The 23,273-nt window shown below is 37.2% G+C and overlaps 1 protein-coding gene and 1 pseudogene across 6 annotated transcripts in view; both read right to left on the bottom strand.

The window, feature by feature from the left end:
* The window catches only part of Amph (amphiphysin), a 226,875-nt gene that overhangs the window by 106,249 nt on the left and 97,353 nt on the right, over positions 1-23,273 (bottom strand). For all 6 annotated transcript variants that reach the window (XM_078039845.1, XM_078039844.1, XM_078039847.1 and 3 more), the window contains exon 2: positions 14,635-14,715. In XM_078039845.1, the coding sequence (XP_077895971.1) occupies positions 14,635-14,715 (81 nt within the window). The remainder of the gene's footprint in view (positions 1-14,634; positions 14,716-23,273) is intronic.
* The window catches only part of LOC144370667 (dehydrogenase/reductase SDR family member 7B-like), a 102,632-nt pseudogene continuing 96,645 nt past the window's right edge, over positions 17,287-23,273 (bottom strand).

Below are 23,273 nucleotides of genomic sequence, written 5' to 3'. Positions count from 1 at the left end.
TGCCTGCATTAGCTTATTAGGGCTGCTATAACAAAATACCACATGGGGAGTTTAAATAGCAGAAAACTACTGTCTCACAGGTCTGGATGCTGAAAGTACAAAAGCAAGGTTTGGCATGCTTGGGTTCTTGAAGCCCTCTCCCCTTTGCTTGCAGATGTCCACCTTCTTTCTATGTCCTCACACAGCTGTGTGTGTGTGGTGTGTGTGTGTGTGTGTGTGTGTGTGTGTGTGTGTGTTTTCCAGGTGTCTCTGCCTCTTCTTATAGGAACACCAGTCTTATCAGATTAGGGCTCACCCATATGACATCATTTAACCCTAATCATTTCTTTAAAGACCCTATCTCAAAATATAGTCCCATTCCAAGGTACTGGGGGTTGCACTTCAACATATGAATTGTGGGAAACACTAATAAGTCCATGACTGACTAATGTCCTCAATGGAACCCTTTAACATGAAAACATACTCACAAAGCATAAGACTCAGTGAGTAGTCACTTTGTTCCAGGGACCATCTCAAATGTCACAATGCAACTGTTTCATGATAACTTGATGAGGTTGGTACCATTTTGCAAATAAGAAAACTGAAGTACCAAGGCTGAGAACTTGCTCAAAGTTACGCAACTACTAGATGGCAAATCAGCATTTGATTCCAAGTATTCTGAGTTATTTAAGCCTTATTTCTGCCTCAAGAATACATCAGGTCAGCCTTGGCTCACCACTTCAGTGCTCTAGGCTTGAAGACATGGGAGTTGATGATGATAAGGGATGAGGCTGTGCAAGAAGAGTCAACTGTTGACATGAGGACAGTTTAACTAAAGGTATCATTCTCCATGTTCTCACATACAGTCCTCATCTATAAATAAATATACCAAAATTGTTCACTTGTTTTTATCAAAAGCTCACGATTCCACAGAATTTATTTCATGGTGATAAAGTCTGTGGGTGCTAGAATCACACACTGCCTGGCTTTAAAATATGAGCTGCCTCTCTGACTGTGCAATCGTGGGGAAGTTACTTAGCCTCTGTAATTCTCATCTGTAAATAAGGGTGACCACAGGACTCACTTCCTTGCGCCAACATGAAGATTGAGGGAGATGCTCCAGGTAAAGTGAACAACAGAACACTTGGCACCCTGCAGAACTACCCTGCCCATACATGTCATATGTCGCTGTTATTGCTCTACACAGTACTTTTTAAATGATCAGCTGTGCTATCAGTAGATGTTTCATAAATTTTTGATTGAACAAAGTTTTTCTACATTTCATAATACAAGAATATCAGGAATATCTTCATGAGAAATATAAAAAAACAACCTGCCCAAAACAAGATCATTGGGAGTTTGTAATGATTCCTTATTTTTTCATTTGTACTTCTAGGTATCAAACACACAGTCAAGTTTCTCAGAGAGTTTTTTATAGTCTTCCATATTACAGTAATAGAGGATCCCAGAGTACACAGAAACAATTATACAGATTATAATAACCACTTAACAAACGATATGGAGAAAAATCATGTTAATATGATAAATTGCTGCCTAAGGAAAGTCAAACACATGATTCCAGTAGTCAAAAGAATAATCAAGCTTATTTCCAAAATGACACTTTTATGACATATACTCAGTTTTCTCATATGTAAAAAAGAATTATAATTATGGATCACTGTGAGAATCAAGCAAATAGTACTCCAAACACACTATAAATACCAAAGTACTACTTGAGGAAAGGAATTATAATAAATATGCTTTATCACTACTTTTGTCTAAGTCAGTGTGGTGGGGCTTTGATATTTGAAAAATTTTAAAGCTCCTTGGAAAATTCTTATAAATAATCAGGTGTGTGACATGCAATTAAGGAAACCATTATGTTTACTGTGTCTTTATAACCTCAGGCTCATATCTAGGTTCCTAACATCACAGATGATTTTTTACAGACCCAAGTCAAATAAAGAACTCAAGAATATGTACTTTTAAAAGGCCTCCCGGTGATGGTTATTGGAAATCCCTAGTAAATTTTTTCACTGAGTCCAGCACTTAATGAACACTTAGTGTGTTGATGGAAACTCTAGTACATAGCTCTAGAATAAGATTGTTTAAAAAAGATACTTGTCTGGCTCCAGGTTTCATTCAGCCACCATAAGACATTACTACCAATGCGCTTACTTCATTGAGATTTCTACTCCAGTGACAAAGTCAACCACAGGTTTTACAGCATGGCTTACAAAAGAGAATCACAGTAGATGCAAACCAATAAAACAAATGCAAATCTTAGAACCAACTGCAGCTCATTTACACAGATGTTCACAGTCATTTCAGATAGTCTCCCCAGGCCTAAATAATAGATATGCCTAATTCTCTGTATCTCATTACCAGAATGGTACAGCCAGTCTGAGGATTGTTTAGAAGGAGCCTCAAAAATTGAAAATGAGCTTTCCTCATAAGAGTAGTGGGAGATACTTGGAATTGATCTCTAAAGGAATGCTGAGGAATGGGAATCTAAGCCTTCTGAGTCTGCACCATTAATTAATATTGTAAAGTGAAAAACAACTAAAAGTAGGTAAAAAAAGGATGGAAACCTTCAGAGAAATACCATGAAGAGCCTCCTTTAGAAGTGCTTTTTTAAAATTGGGAACAGACTCCATAGGAAACAGCATAGTGATGTTCGAAACATCTGTAGTTTGGGTCAATTTTTAGTTTGAGGTAAAGCTTTTGATTTATATAGGCCAAAACTGAAGAGAGAATCTTGCTGATGAATAGAACAAATAAAAGTAGTTAACAGATAGATATGTTCTCTAACAAATGTGTCAAGTTTTTGCTTTCTTTCTTCCATCTGGCACCATGGACAGCATCCCTAACATTTATAAGAAGTAGGCAGACTCATTTTACATGAGCAAAGACAAGAGATTTAATAAATGTGTTGGATATTAAATAGATAGACCATAGAGGAGTGCAGAAAAGGTTCACAAGCAAGGAGCAACAAACACATGCTTTTGACACCCATACTATCTGCTCACTTCCAAAGAAGTCAATTGCATTAACAATCATAGTGGGTTTTAATTAGAAAAAAAACATTAAATCAAGATTATAAAGAAAAAAATACATGTTTCCTATAAAACAATATTTAAAAAAGAGAGTGACCATCTTAACTCATGTTCAATGGACATATTCATTGTTATTTTTGCCATATAGTGACTATTTATACAAATAAATTAAACTTAGACACTCATAATGACTAACTAACTACTAAGTGAACTACTTTATAGAATGAGGACCTTTGGAGTAACATCTAGTAAACACCCATTTAGCCTGGGAGTGTATCTGGAAATGGGATTATGAGATGAGACGGTATAGAAATAATATTTTTTTCTAAGAATACTAATTTGGATGAGGGTATACTCAAGCATGAAAGTTAGATGAAGAAATTAGGACATCAAATTATATCATAATGTTAATAGTACTGTGATATCATGTAAAGTCTATTTCTTTTGTCTACCATTTTAATTGTTGCAAAAGAAAATGGATTTCACAACACAAAATTGCATTTGAATTGTTCATTGCTTCTATCCAATGCCCTGTACAATTCCGTGCCTGATAGGCACTCAATAATTAGGTGATGGGTCAGTCAAAAAGGCTTTTGAAAGACATTTATCCATAGAGAAGTTATCCCTGCCTTTTAGCTGCTAGCTAGTAGCAGCATTGTGCTCCTCCAGCTGTGTACTATACCCAAACTCCACCTGTCTACTCAAGAATACAGATCACCTGTTCTCCCCTTCCCCTGATAAATCATCGAATTTTCTTCTTGGACTAAATGATTCCTATTTGTATGTAATTGACATCTTTAAAATATGTACTCTGGACCCTACTTCCTCTGCCAGCTGAAATCTTATTTCTTTGTTCTCCTCTGAAGCAAAACTTGAAACCCAATGTCCTCTAGCCTCCTGATATCATATATCTTGCTCTATTTATTTCCCATTTTCTTGTTTTTCCACATTCTTGCCATATTCTACAAGACAATATAATCTACTTATTTACTGTATACTTATTTTCTTAGAATACAAGATCCAAAATGGCAGTGATCTTTGTCTGTCTTGTTCACTGATGATTCTCAGTGGCCTATATCAGTTCCTGGCATATAGAAGACAGTCAGTCATTGTGCGGCAAGTGTATACCTTGAACAATTGTATTATTTTGTTCTACATTGGCCTCCATGTAATATCACCTATTAAACAACCTCAAAAACTATTTTGAAAGTTGATTTTAAAATAAAACACTTTGAGTGTTATGAAATATTTGTATGCTGTCGGTTTTTCAGTATTATAAAACTCCCACATAAATAAGAATAAAGAGCTCCCCTAGGTGAAATTTACTTCCAGATACAGCTGTTTACTGATTTTTCTCTGTGATTTTTGAGCTTAAACTTTAATAGGAACCCTTTATGAATTCAGACACAAAATTACAAATTTCTCTCAAAAACAATTATCAGATATTAATTAAATATAGTAATGCTTTTGGTAAAAGGCTCTTTCTTTCAGAGAAGATAAAACTTGCTCTAGAATATAATACATAGGGAAAAAAATTAAAGATTCTACAAAATAGAGAGCTTAACTGGGATTCAAGGATAAGAAAAAATTACTTTACATAATTAAAATTACTTACTATATTGTTTGTAAAAACATGAAAAACTGTGAAGATTAAAAATACTATATGTGCCAGCAGATCTTTATAGAGCATCATGACTATCAGGGCAGCTTCAGAATCTAGGGTAGAATAAAGCCCAGGCCATGTCAGAAATACCTCCTTGGATATCCTACTGTGAAAAAACTTATAATAAAAGAAGTAAAATAAGCTACAACAAAGAGGGGCTTCAATATTGAACAAGGAGGCATATAGCATGCAAATTAGAGGGTAAATCTGGAACATATTTGTGACAAGGAGGCAACTCAAAATTAGCTATATTAAGCATCTTACGAGTGCTAACGTTCATGCAGATTTCTTAAAATGATTAAAACAGGATGTCTTTCTTTATGTTATAATCTTATGAGGACACAGTACAAATCAAATAACTGTCACATATGAAAACTGGACTACAAATAATGAACTAGTGAAATAAATAGAAGAAGAGAGACTCCTGACTAAGGGAGCTAGAAAACCAAAAGGTGGACTGTATCTTGAGTCGACCTTAAAGAAGGGGCACTTGGACATGAACATGGCAGATGAGATAAGGGCAATCATAAGGGAGCAGGTGCAGAGAGGGAAGTGGAAAAGAGTTTAGAAGCAAGCAGTCTAGTCTTAAATGACTCCATCAGACACTGACCACCAACTATTCACTGCATCAACTTCCTTTCTGCCTTTAATTACAACAGAGCATCTTGATTCAGATTAGTCTCCTTAATGTGATCCCTCAAGAGAAAAGACATTTGCTTGGCTGGTCGGCTGCTGAGCTCTGCCAAGTACTAAAAGAGGAATTACGATCACATCCCTGGGTATGGACAAAGAAAGGTCTAATGCCCTTAATGTGAAAGGAAGCCCAAAGCAAACTGCACCTAGAAATAATTTCATTTTTTTAATAGAGCAGGGGAGTAAATAAAGAAAAAGAGCAAGCAAGTAGAATTTGTCCCATGTCATATAAATATTTTTTTCTTAATTGATTTTATTCCTTAAATATATGACAGCAGAATGCATTACAATTCTTATTACACATATAGAGCACAATTTTTCATATCTCTGGTTGTATATAAATTATCCTCACACCAATTCATATATTCATGTATGTACTTTGGATAATGATGTCCATCACATTCCACCATCATTGCTAACCTTCGGTATTTGTTATTTTGGAATTGGCTAACACCACTTATTGTCCTCTCCAACTTCATCCATTTACCTGCAAATGCCATGATTTTATTCTCTTTTATTGCTGAGTAATCTTCCATTGTATATATATGCCACATTTTTAATCCATTCATCTACTGAAGGGCATCTAGGTTGGCTCCACAGTTTAGCTATTGTGAATTGTGCTGCTATAAACATTGATGTGGCTGTGTCCCTGTAGTATGCTGTTTTTAAGACATTTGGGTATAGTCTGAGGAAAGGAATAGCTGGGTCAATTGGTGGTTACATTCCCAGATTTCCAAGGAGGCTCCATACTGCTTTCCATACTGGCTGAACCAATTTTCAGTCCCACCAGCAATGTATGAGTGTGCCTTTTTCCCCACATCCTCGTCAACACTTATTGTTGTTTGTCTTCATAATAGCCGCCATTCTGACTGAAGTGAGATAATATCTTAGAGTAGTTTTGATTTGCATTTCTCTAATTGCAATAGATCTCATACTTCAAAAACACAAGAACAATGTTTAACAGGCAATAACTCTTATTTTTCCAGATGAATTTCATGATTGCTTTTTCTATTTCTGTGAGGAATGCCATTGGGAAATTGATTGGAATTGCATTAATAAACAAATATTCTTAATGGAATAACTTAAGGGCACTACCACAGACAAGAAGTCAGATTTTCCTGTGTCAAAATGTATGTGTGGACTCAGACATAATTTTATTGATTGCAAAATTTATTGCTGGACAGATTTTTGGAGAAGTATAGATTTAGTAGAACATGTATCAGCTCTTGCTTTAATATACTTCATTAAAGGAAAAGAAATTCTATCACCCACCCTGTTTCAAGCTGCTCTCTGGGTCCACAGACTACTCATTCTTTGTGGTATATTTCATATGAGGCTATGGCTTTCCATAGAAAGATTTCCTTACACATTCTTTGCTAAAATGTCACCATAATACTGTTCCCTGTTTTCCATGTCCATCAACAACCTTCATGGGTCTTCCTCCTGCATCCAAACATTTTCTTTTCCCTTCCTTTAACACCTTTCCCATTACATAAATAACATAAAGGTAAACCTTATCTGATTTATACTCATAGTGTTCTGTTGAGTATGCCTACCAACAGGCAATAAACTGAACATGAGGGTCACTTCACCCATTACACACTTAACAGCATTCTGTTCATTGAATGTGATGGCTGATGGTAAGTAGCATTGTAAATATTTTGATCACTGTGATTTTAAAGAGCCCTGTTATATCTGTATAAACATTATTTAAACTTATTATTTTTTCACCCTCCTCAGCCCTGAACAAATTATATTTCTTTTCTCAAATATATGACCTGGATCAATGTCCATTTTAGTTAAAAGTACTAAAAATAAGACAATAGAAAAATGCTCTATAATAACAAACCTGTAATTTGTACCAGACCTGCTCTGGCAGGAATGAACCCTCTTCCCAGTACTGAGAATACTACTGATTTCCCTCAGTGGCCACAGTAGAACAGGGATAATTGGAGTCCAAGCTGTGAAATTAACTGCTATACTTCTAATAAGAATTCCCGGATATAGCAGAGGGGAAACTGGTTACAAAAGATCTGCTTGGGATCTCTAGGATCACTGCACAAGGTAGAGACAATACAAACCTCAGATGAGATCTCATACTTCAAAAACACAAAAACAATGTTTAATCCTTCAAGGGCAAATGCAAACACACCATACATCTTTAACTGATAGCTGTCATGCCAGCAAAGTCTAAAAGGCAGATTGCCCCCTAAGTTCACCAACTATATTAACTACTACCTTTATTTTAAGACACTAATAATGCTTATCAATTGTTATAAGTATATATGTAATAATGCTTACATGTTTCATATAGAACAGCCCATGGATTAATTTCATCCCACAGACATGGATTGTTTTTTATAATCTTCATTATAAAATTGAATTAGGTAACAATATTTAATAATGATATTTCCACTGACACAGAGCCAGATTTATTGGAAGTAGGGGGAAAGCTCTCTGAGGCACAAAAGTGAGGGCAGACCAGTAGGCAAAGGGGACTGTCAGCTGGGGCACTGAGTGAATGTGGATTCTTGGCCAACAGTCCTCAGGAGTGAAGAGAGGAGACAGCACAGTGGGTATGAGTCAGTCACAGCTAGAAGCAGGGGAAACTCTCCACTGGAGTAACACAGCAGATGGGGAGATGGCTCACATAGTCAGAAGACTGGTTACATAAACTGGTAAACAGACGGTTAAATACAAATATCAAAAGCAATGGAAACCAACTTTCTTACTCTGAAAGAAGGAGGTGTGACTATAGGAAGGGGGTCAATTAAAATAAAGCAGGAGATACTGAATGGCAACTAGAGGTGTCATGGTTTCAGACAGAATTAGGAAGTGCTCCCTCCTGTTTCCCAAAATTGTATGTGTAAAATTGGTATTAATTTTTAAATGTGAGCATTTTCCAGTGAAACCAACTAAGTCTGGAGAACTCTTTCTCAGGTTTTAGGTTACAAATCATTTATAGGACTATTATAGGACTATTCAGATTGTCTATTTCATCTTTCAAGCTTTGTTACTTGGTGGTTGTAGAGATATTGGTCTATTGTGGTTGTAAAGAGTGTAAAGTACAAGTTGATGGTATTATTTCATTATTAACCTTTAAATGGCTGAGGATATAAAGTGATACCTTTGTTTTACTTCTAATACTGGTAATTTGTATCCTTTAGTTATTGTCAGTCTTGCCTACGAGTTTCTCAATTGTATTTGTTGTTGTTGTTGTTGTTGCATTTTTCTCTCTCATTTTCCTGTTTTTAGATCTATTGATTTCTGCCCTTATATTTTTATTTCATTCATTTTTCCTGTTTGGTTAAGTTTATTTTGCACTTCTTTTTATGTTTCTTGAGGCCAAGACCACATAATTGGTATAAGACCTTCCCTGTTTCTGATGCACATATTTAATGCAACCAAATTTTCCTCTGTTCTGGCTTAAACCGCTTGTAAAAAATATGTTTTCATTTTCAAGGCCATGTATTTGGTGCACTTACCTAGTTCCCCAAATAAACAGGATCCTACTTCTGGATTTCTAATATTTTCTATATTCTCTCCCTATTAAAACATAGGATGTAGAAAGAGTCTCATTAAACCCAGTGAGATGTCATTGGGTCATTCGAATTTTAACAAGGCTTCCAGCTTCCAGCATGACAACCAGGGAAGGAAGAGAACTCTGATACTATACCCCAAATCACACCCATTAAAGATCAGATCCTCTTAGTTGATTTGATCTATACAGATTGTGAATAATCCACAGCATGACTACCAACCAAATCCTTATGCATATTTTGTCTTAAAGGTACTAAAAATAGATGTCAAGCATAGAATTTTCAAGGACCAATCAGAGAAAAAAACTTGAAAAATTTGTATGAGTTAGTGCAATGAATGCACTGGGTCCTTGATGTATTTTCCCAGGACCAGTATCAAGGGCATCACGTGGGAACTTGTCAGACACACAGATTCTCAGGCCTCAACCCAGACCTACTGAATTAGGAACTCTGAGAGAGGAGCAGGAAAGTGTGCTGTACCGGATGTGCTTTCAGGATGATTCTGAGCCAATTCCAGTCTGATAAACACTGCTCCGGTGGACACAAAATCTAATCTCTGAGCTTGAAACTTAGAACCCAAGTTTAGTAACCTGACAGGAAGATCTGCAGGCTGAGTGAGGTTCTCCATGCTGTCATTTAAAATTAGACCATTATTCAAAACAGATCTGATGGAGCCACATAAAAGGTGAATATATCAACCTATTCACATCCTGGTTATCTGTCATTTTAAAAACGTGTTTGAAGGTATTTGATAAGTATTTGCAAATTGCAAACATATGCACAGAATACATATAATTTACCATAAATTTAAAAATTATCATAAGTTAATGTACTATGGTAGTATACTATTTATTTACATGCTCTTAAAATCTTTTATTCTGAAGGTTTTAAAAATTTTAATCATAAATATATAGTTCTAAATAAACTCTCATAAAACTCTCCAAAAATAACATAGTATGCATCTCTTTGATCCCAGATATAAAAATATACTCTAGGAACGCACTCAAAATTATAATTATTGCTGTTAGTCAATTTTAGAAAGGATTTGTTAAGCTTCCATGAAAAGCCCTGGGTCCTATGAAGATAAAAAAATGAAAACAACAAGACAAGCTGCCTGTCCCAGGAGGATCGACTCAGAGTAAGGAGGAGACCTGACCCAGCCTTCAATCACTGTAGCAGCCTAATAACTTTAGTCACTGGTCCTGAATTCTCACAGGTTGAGAGGATGCCAAGGTCACAACATTTCCTAGTTTGTATAGGTTGAGCATTCCTATTCCAAACATCCAAAATCTGAAATGCTCTGAAATCTGAAACTTTTTGAGTAATGATATAATACTCAAAAATTTTTATATCTAGGTGAATTTTGGATATTAAATTTTCAGATTAATGATGCTCAAATGGTAATGTCTAATTAATACCACAAAATCCAAAAATCTCTGAAAGATGGTCCCAAACATTTTGGATAAGGAAAATTCAACTTGGAAGAAACCAAAGTCAGGCCATTGCTTAGGAGGGGGCACAGAGAGAAACAGCAGGACAATACTAATCTATTGTTTCAAAAATGAAATGGAAAGCTACTGATCCAGGAAAAGCAGAATCAAGTCCTGATCTTAGGCCCAGTCTGAATTAGGGTGCTCACATCCACACCGACTATGATGCGATCCAATATTTGGTTATCTGAGCCCAGGCAGTCATGATGTATTTTGTTATTATAATTAGCACACCTGCCAAATCCATGGCGTCTTCCTGGGCAAGTTCATTGACAGGAAGGAAAGAGAAGCCAACTGCCTTCCTTCCCTTGAAAAACCTTTTCCCTGTTCACTAACATATCATTGGCAGGCAGCAAGATGCACTGATAGTAGCTGGTGTTCACACAAATCAAATTTGCTACTTATCAGCAGCTCTGATAAGAGGTAAAATGGAATAAAAATGCCTCTGGGGAGGAAGCACTAAAATCAGATTTGTTTTCTTCCTTGTGGATTTTTATAATCCCTGCTTTCCATAGCTCTCATCATGGAAAATTTTGAGTTCTTTATAGAGGAGTTCACTCTGCTCTCCTTTGTTAAGCCCTCCCTTCCCCCTGCCTCACTCTCCTAATTAATTGTTTACAATATCTGGGCCACAAAAGCTATGACAATGCAAGTCCAATGGACCACCAGGGTGGTCTGTGCAGACTCTTCACCCACCTCTCACTCTCACACAAACCATCTTTTAGAAAAACAGGTCTGGGATCATAAAGAAAGTTTGAGGTTAGAATTAAAAAAAAAAGAGTAAGCTCATCACCACAGTTGAAATATAGGACATTCTGCCACCTTCATTTCCAACATAAGCATGCAAGGAATATACCAGCAATTGCAAGGACCCTTATGATTTTATAAAAGGGAATTTAGAAGCAAGATCACCAAGTCCCAAAATGTTTGAATACTTTCTAAAACATTCTGGAATGGTTTACTTTTAATTAAACACTAGTGGACTGTGGTCAGATGACTATAATATAATGCACAAACTCAAATATGCTTCAATTCATACTGTTAATAGTATCTTTTGAGATTTAGAAAAAATAAATATTCATCAAATGTGGAATCTAAATTTCCTGCATTAGCTAATACCTTTAAAGTATGGATCCATATTAACATTTATGAATGGCATTAACACTAAGAATAATAGATGTTGTAGAGGTAATTACAATCTTGAAAGATCTTTCTTCCTAAGTCATGTTGTACATAAGCACCACACTTTTTCAGCATAGGCAACAGATGTAAATTGGTCACGAAAACATATTGAAGGTAAATTTTTTTCTCTCCATAAAAAATAAAAAAATTTCAGCCTTCAGCTATATTTTTCAACATTTGTTTCCACTGAAAATTAATAAATCCCTCTCCTCTCCTTCAACTGTCTTCCTTTACTTTCTCCTTCTCCTAACTCCTCTACAATGACTACAAACTTACCCTCTGATTAGCAAAAACAACAATTAAAATCACCAAAATCAGATGTAGAAATGGAAGACATTTTTGTGCAAAAATATCTTCCAAGTGAACCAAAGGGGGCCATGAGTCTTCTTGAGAAATAACACTTTTCACATTTCCAGTTTATTTCCTTCACTCTTATAAAATAGAATTGCTTTTTTTTAAATTTCCCCAAATTTTGAGGTTTTACCCAGGTTTTAAAGTCTGCTAAAATTCTTGAGAGAACTAAGGTATAGCTTCCTAGAGTGATTATATGCTATTTGCCCCATAACATTTGAAAAATGTATATAGTGATAGGAACAGATGGCAGAATGGCACTATAAAGCCACCCATGCTGCTCTCCTGGTGGCACAGATCATTTAACCAATATAACTGATGGTTTAATCAACCTAACTTTTCTCTAGTACTTGAGACAAAAACAATCCTTATCTGGTTCAGTCAGGAAAGTCAAAAAATAGCAATAAAAATCCACTGAAATCAGAGAATTCAAACTGCTTCCTAGACATGAATGTATTACTGAACTGATATTTCCCAAGTTAGCCTTCTGGGATGTCAACTGCCTCAAAATGTCATTAAAGTGACAAAGAAAAAAATGCTAGGGCAAAGAACTAATTAGCTCCACAGGGATACATCAGTCATGAAGTCTAGGTTTCAAAGAGTAGATTATCAATTGTTAAGCAGGGAAAACTATAAACAGGAGTCACTTCTTCAATATAAATCCAATCTTTTAAAGCAGACATTTGGGATTGCCCTGCAAAGCAGTGGGGTATTGATTGACAGGTTTTCCTGCAGTCTAAGACAAAGATCTATATGAGTGATACCTATGTACAGGAGAAGATGTGTGAGGGTTAACCAGAAAATGGAAGAAATTGATGCACAGATGGTTCTCCTTGGGAAGACTAGGAGACAACTAATTCAATGGGCCTACATCTAACATACCTCTAAGAATTCTCTTTTCCACCTCCATCAGTCCATAGGAGTCTATAATATTCAGTAATGTGGATGTAATCAATTGTTCCCTGATCCTCTTTTTTTCCAACTTTCCCCCTTTCTTTTCTCATTTTTAGATAGAATAAGATCCCTACTCTTCATGGTAAGTTGAGTACTTATCTGCTGAGACATTCAGAAATGTGTTCTAGCAGATCTACATGGTCTACATGGCCCTACTGATCTACATGGTCCTACACCTGCTGGATTTTATAACACCTCTCATCGAGGAAAAGAAACAGCATGTGTCCAGTGAGAAAAACAACAGAAACACTGATACATATAGGGAAGAAAGGAACCTCCAAGATCAGGGATTTTTATGCAGGAACAAAGGAGGCAAAATAAAAATTGATGATTTTTCCATTACTGCTGTCATCCAAAGGCCATAATTTTCTTTGTGAACACTGGTAACTCCAATAATAGCAGGAAATTAGTCAATGTTCTTACATTGGCCCTCTGTCTCCATTTTCCAGAATCTATGGGCCTTGCCTTCTTCCTACCCTGCTTCTAGTATGAAACCTAAACCCCAGAAAGTTTCAAACATCAATCCAGATCAAACATCCCTCTAAAGAGTGATATGTTAGCCAATTCTCAATTGACCAAGTCTTGTCAATAAAAACAGGTCATTTGAAAAGTAGTTTGTAGTTTTCCATATATGTTAAACACACACCTGTCCATAAAAGGAGCAAACATCACACACACACACACACACACACACACACACACACACACACACAGTCTGAACCTTTGTTTTTTATATCACCTCATCTAAGGAATCTTCTTAGACATTTTTCTTAGTTATACACCCCATGAAATCTTAATAACATAGATGTACTATGCATTTATGTATCTAATATATGTTTATCTATTTTAAGCATTAAAAGAGTGAGACCTTTCTTGGACCCACCAAGAACCAAGTTCCATCCATTGTGAGAAGTGTAATCCCTCACAATAATGCATGATGTTGAAGCATGCAACAATTGAAATCATTTTGCCAGAAATATTTACTGCCTCTCTAATATTGGGTGGAATAGAAATGATCAAAACAACATATTTCCTTTAGATCAGTCACTTGGGACAGAAGAGGTCCAGAACAGCAAAATCTTTGTCTCCTGCTATTCCAACTCCCAAAACTCCCTGCAGTGCTTACTCCCTTTTCTTCTACAAAAGAGTCTCCACAATGAAAACGTCAATTCCAACCCCATTGTTCTTTCTCCATTTCAATTTTTTTTAAATTTTAAATTGTATTAGTCCATCTTCCACTATCAATAAAACAAGACAACAGACTGATGAGTTATAAAGAAGTTTATTTTGGCTCAGGGTTCTGAAGGCACATGGTTGAGGGGCTACATCTGGAGATGGCCTCTTTGCTGGCAGTCCTGAGGCAGAGCAAGGCTTCGCACGGCAAAAGACATGGAGTGTGTGTGTGTGTGTGTGTGTGTGTGTGTGTGTGTGTGTGTCTCTCTCTCTTCTGGTCTCTGCCTCCTCTTCTTATAAAGGCCCTATGATGCAGACTTGGGACTCCACCCTAATGACCTTATCTAATCCTAATCACCTCCCAGAGATTCAGAGACCCCCCCCACAACACTATAGTAAGGCTGTTTCCACCCCCTAAACACCTCACTATGGAAATTAAATCTCAACACATGAACCTTGGTGGGCCCTAAGTCCTATCCAAACCATAGTATGTACTAAAATACAGACACTGTTAACACCATCTCCCACTCCAGAAATGAGATTAACAGACTCACCTCTTGCCGTTTGAAGTTCTGGACATACTCTTCAAACTGTTCGTCTTTTGTCTCATCAGCTTTCCCCAGCTTCTGGAGGACCTATTGTGAATAAAGCAAAATGTGTTGGTACAGTGATATTTTCATAGGAAGCTGTGTTTTCAGTGAACAGGCTGAACAAAGCTGCTGCTTTGCTGTAAGGAGTCTGAGGAGAATCCTCCCTCAGCACTGTTAGTTTTCCTATTCTGAAAGCATCTTGGCTTGGTGACTTTGTAGTTGAACAGACATGGATTTTAATCACAGATCCACCACCCACAAGCTGTGTGATTTTGTACAATGGTCATGCTACATTGCATTTCTTTAATTATATATCTGTTTCCTCCAGGAGGCTGTGCATGACTTAAAGAGAGAAGCAATGCCTTTCTTGTTTATTGGCCCAAAGCATCTGACACAAAGCTTAAAACATAATATGTATTCAATTATTTGTTAATCAATGAAGCAAAGCTGTTTGACTGAAGTATTTTTCTATTTCCTAGGGATAGTGTGAACTTCTCCCCAGGTATATTCTGATGCTCCCCTCAATTCAATAAATACTCAAAGAGGTCATGGAACACACAGGCCTGATGCTAAACACTGATCGGTGAGAAATACAAAGACAAATAAGAAAAGCCCCAGCACTGAACCCTAAAACGAAAAATGTGTATACAGACAAGGCACATCCATAAATAAGAGATGAAAGATGATGTGTTAATAGCAATATAAGCAGTTGCATAAGTGTTATTAGTAATCAATAGTCCTTGGAGTTGATGTCTTTAGGGAATGCTTTCTAGAAGTTATTTACATTGTGCTGAGAAATTTGACAGAGCTCTTTCCAGCCAAGGAAGTGGCCCAAGGGAAAATCACAGCAAAAAAACATTACATATCATGAGACTGGGCATGAATAGTCATGCTTGCCTAAAGCACAAGACAGGGTAAAAGCAGAAAGTCTCCTGAGGACAGAGCAGAAGGATCCATACAGTCATGATTGGGTTCACTGTTCAATCCTGAATATTCCCTCATCTTGTACCCAAAACATCAACTAACTCAAGAAAATAAAACTGTAAACATTGCCTTCTAGAAATATATCCCCCAAGGCATTAACAAACATCCTTTTAAAAAATAAACAAATGAGCATTAATACATATATATGATGTAAACCACATCCTTGACTAGGTTTTGCAACATTATGCTACTATTTCCCAAAATTGAACCTAGAGCCTTATGCAAACGAGAAATATTGAAGTGGCCCTTTAAAGCAAGGACAGAGTGAGAAAGTCATCTAAAACTCTGAAAGAGGCAACAGTGAACTCTGGTGGTTCTTCAGGGCTATGCTTACACGTAGTTTGCACTTTCAATTGGCTTCCGCTGGACCATGCTGTTTCACAACTCCACAAGGATGGAAGTTGACTTGAAGAATTTGATCCAGCAGAAAGGCAAATATTTTCTATCCAAGTGACAAGATTCCAAAGGTGATGGTTTATGTCATTGACTAGTTTTGTATCTAACCTGGCAATCGTATTCTAAAATTCCTTTATTAAATAGCCTGTAAGTACCTAGCTCCTCGGTATGCTCTGAACAGGTTTAATTATCTTACTGGATACTGCATTAATTAATGAACTGAATAAAATTTTCAATCTAGTTTATATGTTTTTTTTCATACGCTAGTAGATTTTTATTCCAACTTGGGGAAGTCTATATTGGACCTACCATTTCAACTTCACTCTCATTAACAGGAAAAAGTTCTCCCTAAATGAAGTGACTCGTTCAAGAACTTCAACTGTGTACTTTTAATAAATCAAAGGTGGATCCTGGCTTTCTTTCTGGCTATAATCCCTCCACCTGGAAACCAGCTGCTGCTTCAACTCTATGCTCACCAGGCCAGTCTCTTTTCCTAGAGGATGTCTAGGGCCATGCAAGGGTCTCTCTCTGCTTACTGCCTCTTTAGAAAATTCATCTGCTTTGAATTGTGCCTGGCATCCTCCAAGACTGTAGTCAGAGTCAGCTGGAACACAAGGAATACCTTTTGGTGCTAAAGCCAAGATCACTTGGATTTGCCAAATAACCCACTAGCCCACCATTTTCTATGTTGAATGGGTTATCACAGGATCCTAGAAAGGGATATGAATAATGATTTCCTAAAAATACAACCTTCTCTCCCAAGTGCTGGAGGTTTTCTCTGCCAAAGCAAATGGGTTAGGTGGTCTTGGATACATCAACCACGAGAACAACTGGGTCAAGTAATGTTACGACATCTGATTCCAAGGCAGACATTTTCTAGGAGTCATCAAGGCTGGAATTCAAAGGACTCAGTGTTCTTCTAGTCACTGAGGTTTATGACTCTTACTGTTCCTATCATTTATTTCATATTTTTAGAGTTGAAACACATCTCCATATTTATTCCTTAAGTGCTTATCCCTCACCCCTAGCTCATTGCCTGTTTGGTTCCTATTCTCCATCTGCAGGGGCTGCACCATGGGCCTGCAGGAGAAATGTTTCTTCAGTCTTTTCCACCTGGAGGGCAAATTGCCACTAAAGTCTCAAGCACAGCTGTCCCTTGTAGAGCAGTCAAGCCTGGGGAAGTGTTGATTCTCAATCTAACTCAAACTGGTTGGAGCTACTAGCTCTGGGCCAGGATTAGGAATTCTTAGATTTTCTCTCCTTTCTGACCATGATGCTGAACAAGATCCCAGGAGCCAGAGTTTGAAGATAAATGGCCAAAAGGAAGGTAGCAAAATCTTCTTCCCCACAGCAGCAAGAACATCGTCGGCCACCTCTACAGGGCTTTGGCCCTGGGCTGTGTTCTTGTCAATAGCTCCATATCTGGACCCATCCGAGGTAATGGTATTTGCAGAGAGGTCGGTATAGATGTAGCCAGGGCTGATTGCAGTCTCCTGAATCTCATCCTGTTCCATCTCAGTACAAAGACAGTCAAAGAAGGCCTGGGTTGCATGCTTGGAGGCTGCATATGCTGATCGAAAAGAAATGCTTATTTTGCCCTAATGGTAATGATGTGGCCTTGCCTCCTCTTGATCGTGGAGAGCAGGAGTGCTTTTGTTAGAGAGCAATAGGGCCAAAGTAATTCGTCTCCATGACTCTCTTCAACATCCACTGTGGTGTCTGTGATAGTCCCTCGGTAGCTGATCCCAACATTGTTGATGAGTATGTCTACATAGCCAAAGCACTGCAGGATCTTAGCTGCCACAGCAACAATAGTCCCAGTGTCTGCAAGGTCGAAGGTCACTGTGTAAGGCTTGTACATCTGCCCCTGGGAGGTATGAGAAGCAGTGAGCTCTCTGGTGAGTTCTTTGAGGGCCTCTACATTCTGGCCACAGAGCACCAGCTTAGCTCCATGGAAGGCTCTGGCACATTCTGGTTGCTGGAGAGCCCATAGTCTTTTGATTTCATGTTCTGGCCTCTGAAGGGACATAAACTCAGAGATCTAGTTTACATTAATTTTGTCATTAATGATACTTTAAAAACAGATTCAAGGGGCTGGGATCATGGCTCAGTGGTAGAGTGCTTGTCTCACACGTGTCCTCACACTGGGTTCAATTCTCAGCATAAATGAATGAATAAAATAAAGATCCATCAACAACCACAAAAAAAAAAGATTAAAAAAACAGGTTCAACCTAGAAGTGTTACATGAAAAAAATTAAGAGGCAAAAGTTTAAAGCCTTTAATAGGTTACAATTAAATAAACAAAATGATGATTTGTTGGGAAATAAAAATTGAAGTAGAATCTCAGGCTCTCTCCATACCAGCTTTAGCTCTCATTTTCTGCCTTTTTGGTGAGCACCTTGGACAATGAGACCTCAGCACCCTAGAGGCCTCTCTGTCTTTCAGGTCAGGCATGCAGGCCACTGCTCAGAGCACCTTACCTTAAGAGGAGTCCCCAGTTTGATTTTTGGCCCCTTCCCACACCTCCAGCTAAGGAGCTGGCCTCTTAGGAGCCTTGACATTGGCCACTATCTTCTTTTTGTTTGGTGAAGCAGCACCATTCTTGTCTTCGATGACCGTTGGTTTTGAACTCTTTTTTCTTTTCTTTTTAGTAACAGGGATTGAACTCAGGAGCACTTAACCTCTGAGCCACATCCCCAGTATTGCTGAGTTGCTTAGGTCCTCATTAAGTTGCTGAGATTGGTTTTGAACTTGTGATCCTCCTGCCTCAGCCTCCTGAGCCAATGGAATTACAGGTGCTCACCACTGCATCCGGCTCAATTTTTTTTTTTTATTGGTTGTTCACAACATTACAAAGCTCTTGACATATCATACTTCGAACAATAGTTTCAAGTGAGTTATGAACTCCCATTTTTACCCCAAATACAGATTGCAGAATCACATAGGTTACACATTCACATTTGATTGATTGTATATCCTCCTCTGAGAAGTGTCTGTTCAGGTCCTTGGCCCATTTGTTGATTGGGTTATTTGTTGTCTTATTGTCTAATTTTTTGAGTTCTTTGTAAACTCTGGATATTAAGGCTCTATCTGAAGTGTGGGGGGTAAAAATTTGTTCCCATGATGTAGGCTCCCGATTTACTTCTCTTATTGTTTCTCTTGCTGTGAAAAAACTTTTTAGTTTAAGTAAGTCCCATTTGTTGATTCTTGCTATTAACTCTTGTGCTATGGGTGTCCTGTTAAGGAATTTGGAGCCTGATCCCACAATATGTAGATCGTAGCCAACTTTTTCTTCTATCATACGCAGAGTCTCTGATTTGATATCAAGGTCCTTGATCCATTTTGAGCTAATTTTTGTGCATGGTGAGAGGAGGGGATTCAGTTTCATTTTGTTGCATATGGATTTCCAGTTTTCCCAACACCATTTGTTGAAAATGCTATCCTTCCTCCATTGCATGCTTTTAGCCCCTTTATCGAATATAAGATAGTTGTAACTTTGTGGATTAGTCTCTGTATCCTCTATTCTGTACCATTGGTCTACCCGCCTGTTTTGGTACCAGTACCATGCTGTTTTTGTTACTATTGCTCTGTAGTATAGTTTGAAATATGGTATTGCTATACCACCTGATTCACACTTCCTGCTTAGAATTGCTTTTGCTATTCTGGGTCTTTTACAACCCTCAATAAATATGAAGGGGTAGAGATTATACCATGCATTTTATCTGATCATAATGGATTGAAACTGGAAATTAATGATAAAATAAGGAAGGGAAAATCCAATATCACATGGAAAATGAACAATATGTTACTGAATGATCAAAGGGTTACAGAAGACATAAAGGAGGAAATCAAAAAATTCTTAGAGATAAATGAAAATGCAGACACAACCTATCGGAATCTATGGGACACAATGAAAGCAGTTTTAAGAGGGAAATTCATCGCCTGGAAATTCCTCAAAAAAAAGGAAAAACCAACAAATAAATGAGCTCACACTTCATCTCAAAGCCCTAGAAAAGGAAGAGCAAAACAATAGCAAATGCAGCAGAAAGCAAGAAATAATTAAAATCAGAGCGGAAATCAATGAAATTGAAACAAAAGAAACTATCGAAAAAATTAACAAAACTAAAAGTTGGTTCTTTGAAAAAATAAACAATATTGACAAACCTTTAGCCATGCTAACGAAGAGAAGAAGAGAGAGAACTCAAATTACTAACATAAGGGATGAAAAAGGCAATATCACAACAGACGCCACAGAAATACAGAAGACAATTAGAAACTATTTTGAAAACCTATATTCCAATAAAATAGAAGATAGTGAAGACATCAATAAATTTCTTAAGACATATGATTTGCCCAGACTGAGTCAGGAGGACACACACGATTTGAACAGACCAATATCAATGGATGAAATTGAAGAAGTAATCAAAAGACTACCAACCAAGAAAAGCCCAGGACCGGATGGGTATACAGCGGAGTTTTACAAAACCTTTAAAGAAGAATTAATACCAATACTTTTCAAGTTATTCCAGGAAATAGAAAAAGAGGGAGTCCTTCCAAATTCATTCTATGAGGCCAACATCACATTGATTCCAAAACCAGACAAAGACACATCAAAGAAAGAAAACTACAGACCAATATCTCTGATGAACCTAGATGCAAAAATCCTCAATAAAATTCTGGCGAATCGGATACAAAGACACATCAAAAAAATTGTGCACCATGATCAAGTAGGATTCATCCCTGGGATGCAGGGATGGTTCAATATACGGAAATCAATAAATGTAATTCACCATATCAATAGACTTAAAGATAAGAACCATATGATCATCTCGATAGACGCAGAAAAAGCATTCGACAAAGTACAGCATCCCTTTATGTTCAAAACATTAGAAAAACTAGGGATAACAGGAACTTACCTTGATATTGTAAAAGCTATTTACGCTAAGCCCCAGGCTAGCATCATTCTGAATGGAGAAAAATTGAAGGCATTCCCCTTAAAATCAGGAACAAGACAGGGATGCCCTCTATCACCACTTCTATTCAATATAGTTCTCGAAACACTGGCCAGAGCAATTAGACAAACAAAAGAAATTAAAGGCATAAAAATTGGAAAGGAAGAACTTAAATTATCACTATTTGCAGATGACATGATTCTATACCTAGAAGACCCAAAATGGTCTACAAAAAAACTACTAGAACTAATAAATGAATTCAGCAAAGTGGCAGGATATAAAATCAACACGCACAAATCAAAGGCATTTCTGTATATCAGCAACAAAACCTCTGAAATGGAAATAAGGAAAACCACTCCATTCACAATATCCTCAAAAAAAATAAAATACTTGGGAATCAACCTAACAAAAGAGGTGAAAGATTTATACAATGAAAACTACAGATCCCTAAAAAGAGAAGTAAAAGAAGATCTTAGAAGATGGAAAGATATACCCTGTTCGTGGATAGGCAGAACTAACATCATCAAAATGGCGATATTACCAAAAGTCCTCTATAGGTTTAATGCAATGCCAATCAAAATTCCAATGGCATTGCTTGTAGAAATAGATAAAGCAATCATGAAATTCATATGGAAAAATAAAAGACCCGGCTCAATTTTTTAAATTTGTTTTTAGATATACATGACAGTCGAGTATACACTGACGTATTCCACATACATTGAATATAACTTATTCTACTTAAGATTCCATTCTTGATGTTGTACATGCTGTGGAGTTCCACTAGTGGTGTTTTCATATATGAACATAGAAGAGTTATGACTGATTTATTGAACGTGTACTATTATTTTGTTACTATTATTGTGACAAAGATAGGCAAAAAACGTTTCATAGTCCACACTTGCAAGAGAAATAAAAATCAATTATTAGGTATTCTTGGCCTCCAATAAACCTCCATATTTTCATTCTAAGTATTATAACTCTAAGAAAGAAGAATCTGGCTTTATTGTTCCATTGTTCTATCTTTCTTTCTTTAAAAAAAATGCTTTATTTTAAACCTATGTCTACCAAAGGACCTTCTACCATCCCCCCACACACACCCACACACACAAAACTAAAGGTAATAGGAGAAAGGCACCTACATTTAACACATGGTTTTTACCCCTAGTTCTCAAAGTCTACTAATTCATACATGTTAGGATACTCAAGATGGTGTAAGTCACTGAGAAGCAGCAATTCCTCATCTGACAGCAGCAGTTCAAGGCCAAGGAAGATTGCAAACCTCTTCTGAGCAAGAAGTAGCAATCAAAATCTCAGTTCTACAAATTCATAGAGAGTGAATGGGTGCTGCAATCTCAGGGAGTGGGAGTACAAAGCTACAGATGTTTACTGAAATGCAGAAGGTGGGTGATTTACACACTCTTTGATCCTCAAAAACTTTCTATATGGTACCTATTTTATCCATATGACAGCAGAGGAAATAGGTTAACCCAGTTGGTTAGTGATCTATTAGAGACCCTCAGGCAATTTCCCGTTCTGAGGCCTGATGCCTCTGTCACCACTATGAATAGACTTTACCCTCTCATGGGAAGCACAGATAGACACACCATAAACATATTCTCATCTTCTCATTAAAGGACTTGAAGCCCACTGTACCCTGAGAAAAGCAGAGCTTACAGGCTGCATAACTACAATAGTGGATGGATCATTCACAGATCCCAACTTAAAATCCTCCATTTAGATCTCAAATCGTGGTCCCTCACTTTTCATGTTTCTAAAAATTGTACAGTATAAATAAAATAGCCAAACAACCACAAAAACTGATCTTAGGTGTAAAGAGAGATAAAAGAATGATAACCAGATGATGTCATTGGCCCACATTTTCTCCTCTAAGGAAAATAATAAGGTATTCAGAACTCTTGAGTTAAAGCATACTGCAAATTTTTGTTGTTGTTGTTCCTTTTAGATACACATGACAGTATGTTTTGACATATTTATACAAACATGGAGTATATCTTATTCTAATTAGGATCCCAGTCTTGTGGTTGTACATGATGTGGAGATTCACTGTGGTGCATTCATATATGTACACAGAAAAGTTACGTTTGATCTATTCCACAGTCTTTCCTATTCCAATCCTACTCTCTTCCCTTTATTCCCCTTGGTCTAAGCGCACTGCATCTTGAGGCCAGTTGCCTTTGACAGCAGAAGCCACAGAGGAGATGTGAAAGTCATGGGACAGAGGGAAGAAGGGATCTGGCCTTTACTAGGAA

The sequence above is a fragment of the Ictidomys tridecemlineatus genome, chromosome 2 (genome assembly GCF_052094955.1).
Source record: "Ictidomys tridecemlineatus isolate mIctTri1 chromosome 2, mIctTri1.hap1, whole genome shotgun sequence".
In the NCBI taxonomy this organism is placed as follows: domain Eukaryota; kingdom Metazoa; phylum Chordata; class Mammalia; order Rodentia; family Sciuridae; genus Ictidomys; species Ictidomys tridecemlineatus.
Note: the sequence above shows the minus strand (reverse complement) of the source record. Positions and strands in the feature narration are given on the sequence as shown.